Source organism: Setaria viridis, chromosome 9, assembly GCF_005286985.2.
Source record: "Setaria viridis chromosome 9, Setaria_viridis_v4.0, whole genome shotgun sequence".
NCBI lineage: Eukaryota > Viridiplantae > Streptophyta > Magnoliopsida > Poales > Poaceae > Setaria > Setaria viridis.
In genome coordinates, this window is record NC_048271.2 from 21,690,644 (window position 1) to 21,695,934 (window position 5,291).

Here is a 5,291-nt window from a genome sequence, read left to right on the forward strand (position 1 = left end):
CGAAGGTTGCGCCCGCCTCAAAGGTAAAAACGGGCTTGATGACGAATGGCGCCATCGATCTTGCGCGGAGAAACTCGACGACCTCCCCTACCTGGCGCGCCAGTTATCGGTGTTTTATACCGGCAACCTGCCTAGGGGTACCCTAGGTGGTCTTTTGTGCGGTGGGTGTCGTCGAGAATCAAGGAGTCGATGGTGACGTAAGGAACACGATTTAGACAGGTTCGAGCCACTAAATCGCGTAATACTCTACATCCTGTGTGTAGATTGTATTGATCTTGTTCTCTGTTGTTCGTTGTTCTGGAAGGGGTCCCTGCCCGCCCTTATATAGTCGGGGGAGCAGGGTTACCGAGCGGATTGTGTTCGAGTCCTAGTCGAGTACGTTTACTGAGTCCTACTCTAACTCGGAGTAGTTTCCTTTTGACCCGACTAGTCTTCGGGGAGTCCATGAAGCCTACGCACTCTGCAGAGTAGTCTTCATGTCCGAGTAGATTTCGGGTACGTTCCCTTGAGTGGGTCCATACAAGCCTTCTGGTGGCCCTAGGGGTGCTTAGCCGACAGACAAGAGCTAGTCGAGGACTCGGAAACTACTCATAGCAGTTAGAGTAGAACTCTCTGGTCGAATACCGACTAGTATCCCTGTAAAATAACTGACCTGTAACCCTGCTCCTCCAATATATAAGAACGGGTAGGGACCCCTCCAGACAAATTCAATTGAATACAAGTGAACAACACACAGGACATAGGGTATTACGCGATCTAGCGGCCCGAACCTGTTTAAATCGCGTGCCTACGTATACCATTGAGTTCCTAATTTTGGCGACACCCACCAACCAAAACTCTACCTTGGGTACACCCCTTTGTTGGTTGTCGGGTTTAAACACCGACAGAGGGATCCCTACCTCACCTTATATTATCAGGGGTTGGGCTACAAGTCGGTTATTTACAAGAATACTAGTCGGATTCGACTAGAGGGTCCTACTCTAATTGCTACGAGTAGTTTCTTATTCCTCGACTGGTTCTTGTCCTCCATGTAGACCACGCCGGTGCAGTCTCCATGTTTGACACGTCTCGGTGTATAGCCTCGTATTTAGGACTGTCCAAACCTTCTGAAGGTCCATAGATGTATGGCCGACACACGGGCTATTTCCTAGTAATAACTAATACTTGAGGCATGATACCGGTTGTCATAGCAAGTACATCTTTGTTCAAATTGGACTATATATTTGCTTAGCGCAGTTTTAAACTTTTTGGTCAGCATCTTTGCTTTTGTGTTTGTATTAATCATGACCACATCAGCACATATTTTGCATGATTTTTTAGCATAATAGTTATTTTTGGTTAAATTTGGTGTTCCCGTAGCAACGCGTAGTCCAACTTAAAATTTAGGACTTTGACAACCTCAACCCATTTTAAAAGGTAATTAGAGGGGGGAGCGGGACCTTGAAGGAGTATTTCCAAAAAAATGTAGAGGAAGAATTAGCACAGAGCTAGAAAATTGCAAAAAAAAAAGAACTAAGAAATCTGCCGGGGAATATGTCCGATCGTGCGATGGTACAGCTGCTGGCACGCCAAATTGTGTGTGTGTTCTCACTGTCCACTTAGTATGGCACTGGCCATGAGCCTGTTCGCTGCCTCGGTGAAGTGGATCCCATCCCACGAGATGGACTTGGACGGGTCGGCGCACGCCGTCGACCCCGGCAAGCCGCAGAACGTCGTGAAGTTGTAGTTGTAGGGGCCGCCGCCGCCCCCGCAGCACGCGGCCAACGGGGCGTCGCTCAAGCCTGCGACAGGCCGATCGATAGATATTCATGAGTCTTGTCACAATGCCTGTGGATCAATTGAAGAGGGTGTGGTGTCTCTGTACCGTATCTGGCCGGCGAGGTGACGGCGCTGACGATGGGACTGTAGATGTCGCCGTAGAGGAAGGACCTGCCCGGGTGGGCGCGCCGGATCTCGTCGAGCGTCCGCCTCAGCTCGCGGTTGTGCAGCTCGGCGATCCCGTTGAGCCGAGTGTTGCAGCCGGTGACGCGGTCGTAGTCGCCCGGCGCGCCCGGGAACAGGGCGAGCTGGTACGGCGCGCAGCCTAACGGCGGCATCCCTGTGGCCACCACCGCCCTCGCGCCGGCGGCGAGCACGGCCTGTTCACGGATTGAATATATAATTAGACAGAATAAGCAATTGGAAGGCGTGCGTTAGCGAGGGAGGCCGGATGGACGACGACGAGTAATTACGGTGAGAGCTGAGCGGATGGCGCCGACGACGTGCGGGACCAAGCTCGCCGTTTCGTCAACGGTGCGGTTGCTGCTGAGGGAGAGGAAGTAGTCGTTGATCCCCATCTCTCCGAAAAAGAAGACTGAGCTCGCCGTGATACTGAGCTGCTCTGTAGTTTCGCGTAATGGGTTATAGGAAATTAGGAAGATCATCTGGTGAAAAATTCTTTGAATGATTTTGGTTCGTGTTACCGTGGTGTGAGGAGCTAAGCAGCTGCAGGACATCCTCGAAGAACGTCGTCTCGTTACTGAGAGAAACCGGCACGAACGCCGTTAACCCCCTGGTCTCTAGGAACGCCGGCTCAAGCGCCGTCGCAGCGCCGAAGGCGAAGTTTGATCCGTTGAGAAAGTCAGCGGCCGTCCTGCCGGCGAGGTACGGCGTTGGCAGTGGCACCTTCAGCTTCTCCACTACGTGGTGGATGCACAAGAACGTCACAGCTCACGAATCACGTTGTGAGAATGAACAGGTTACATGTGTGGTTAGGTTGCGGTTACCGAGGAAGTCGGTGATGATCCGGCCGTCGGAGGCCCGGCCGCTGGGATGGCCGAAGTAGGTCTCCCCGTACGGCAGCTGGGTGAAGGTGCCCCCGGCGGTTGGCGGGAAGATGGCCGAGTTCCCGGTGTCCGTTAGGGAGTCGCCGAATGCAAAGACGCGGGTGTAGCGGCCGCGCATCAGGCCGCGGCAGGCTCTTGTGTCCAGATCGGCATCGCCGGCGGCCTCCGCGACGAGGAGGAGGACGGTGAGGACGACCTCCACGAAGAGGCGTTGCAATTGAGCCATTGATAAGTCGAAGAGCTGTACGTGTGGTTTAATTGTAAGGCTACTTGTACCAGCGTTGACCATCTGAGGTGGTGCGTCAGTGCATGGTTACCGATTTCTTCAGGGGCTGGCATTCGAAGCTGTTGTGGTTTTTTAATTTCCTTTTCCCTTCCTTTTGAATTATGAATGAGGACAAGGAGACTGATAAACTTAAATAGACGAATCTCCCAGTTGTTCACATGGGGATACAGTCTTGGAGATAACTCACTAGGAGAGATTTGGGCTTTAGTCCCGGTTGGTAGGGTGCAAATATCCCGAAAATCCATCCGGGATAAACCCGAGCTCCCAGGCAGGCCTCCCACGCGCGCACGTCACAAGTCACGCGATTTTTCACGCGAAATATGCGCGTGCGTGGTTCGTGGGATTCGAACCCACAACCTCCAGCCTCGCGCGTAGCTTCCTTGCCATCCCACCTACACACCACATCTGACTATGTAGGGGATGCTATCCTTTTGTATTAACTCGTGGGGGACCCTTTTATCCCGGTTGGTGTTTCCAACCGGGATAAAAGGGTTCGAGATTTAATCCTCCTCCAGTCACCTTCCAGTCACCTCGTTGGGGATCCTTTTATCCCGGTTTGAAAGACCAACCGGGATAAACAACCCCCTTTTATCCCGGTTGGTATTACAAACCGGGATAAAAGGCTCTTGGCCCTTTTATCCGGGTTGGTAACACCAACCGGGATAAAAGGCCTCTCAGAGTCTATTTTTCCCACTAGCCTTTGCAACCGGGATAAAAGGTCCCGGTTGGTGAGTCCCCCACCAGTGACCGAGTTTTAATCCCGGTTGGTGAACCTTTTGTCCCGGGCCAACTTTAAACCGGGATAAAAGGGGGCGCATGGAAAGCCAATTCTCTACCAGTGACTCCTGCCATCTCTTTTTCATAGGGCCGTTTACTTTCATTTTATATATACATATAGAGTCAAGTTATCTGTCGCATTGCGTGAGCAACAGAAAAGAAGTCTTTGTGTTAGTTAAGATGAGCATGATGCTTATTCAATAATTTTGGTTTTAATTTTAGTTTTAGTTTGATTCCTTGTTTACTCTCTATTTCCACCATGTACCTGTAACTTTTTTGTGTCCAAGTAAAAAGCAAGCAGAGAGTATCATCGCTGTGTAACCATTTTTTTATAGGAACAGAACCTAGATTAGTTAGTAGGGTGATGTACGCATGACACCCACATTATCTGTGCTTGAGCTCTTTTAAATTCAAATTCGGGTGCGTCATTCTTCTTGATGTAAAATTGAACCATCTAATATCTTTAGACCAGAAAGTAAATTAATGGCCTCTGTCAAATGACTATGCTTGATGACGGTAACAGATATATGTTCACTACTGCTTCATTAGCGTAGAAAAAGAGAGCAGCCATGGCCAAGAGGGTTTTAGGGGTGTTCACTCCAAAATTTTCAGCTCCATCCGACCACCTCCACTCCATTTCAACTCCACTCCACCACCTTCACTCCAGAAAAATACTAGAGTTGTCTACTTGTTGCCACGGATCTAGCTCCGGAAACAGGAAATCTTGTCGTGAAAAGTTTATTGTACCCTTGTGATTGGGACCCGTGTGTCAGCCTCCCTTTATTTCTCACCTTCCCTCCCCTCTACGCTTTTTCTACCGCTGACAGCCCCTTGTTTTTTTCTTGACAAAATAGGCATATTGCTCCTCCAACATTGCTCAAAGGGCTATTTTTGTACCTGAACAATCAAAAGAGCCAATTTGGTCCTTCAACTATTGTTTCCGGTCATTTGTTGTCCCTCATCTTATATGGCATGCCACATCATGTGATTGGTACACCCACATGCGAATCGATCGTTCAAGCATACTGTATACAAATCATATGTAAAGAAGTTTAGCTGAAAACGTATGCTCTGTTCTAGACACTACCACTTCATCCAGGAACTCTCTTTGTTGTCAAGAGGACAAAATGAGGAAAGACATTCAGCGTACAACACATATCAGTAGCCAAATTATTAGTGCGCATCATGTTGATGATGTGCCCAAAAGGCAATCTAACAATTCAGACTAAAGGTCCACATGATATTTGATCCACGAGGGATTAGAGTACAACTTGGAAAGCCCATTAATGTGCTTTACAAATATGAGAAGTGGGGCTAGAGGGGCGTACCATTCCACCAAACTACAACCCTAGCTGCCACTTCCTCTCGGCCTGACCCCGAGACACCTGCCGGGCGCGCGGTGG

At 49.7% G+C, this 5,291-nt stretch overlaps 1 protein-coding gene across 1 annotated transcript; it reads right to left on the minus strand.

Moving 5' to 3' along the window:
• Window positions 1-1,356: 1,356 nt before the first annotated feature.
• Window positions 1,357-3,115, minus strand: LOC117840084 (GDSL esterase/lipase At2g27360). The gene is made up of 5 exons (XM_034720540.2): window positions 2,766-3,115; window positions 2,463-2,678; window positions 2,232-2,380; window positions 1,865-2,138; window positions 1,357-1,781 (listed from the first exon to the last, which is right to left on the minus strand). The coding sequence occupies exons 1-5, from the start codon at window positions 3,112-3,114 to the stop codon at window positions 1,588-1,590; spliced, it is 1,182 nt and encodes a 393-aa protein (XP_034576431.2). The 5' UTR covers window position 3,115; the 3' UTR covers window positions 1,357-1,587.
• Window positions 3,116-5,291: the final 2,176 nt, after the last annotated feature.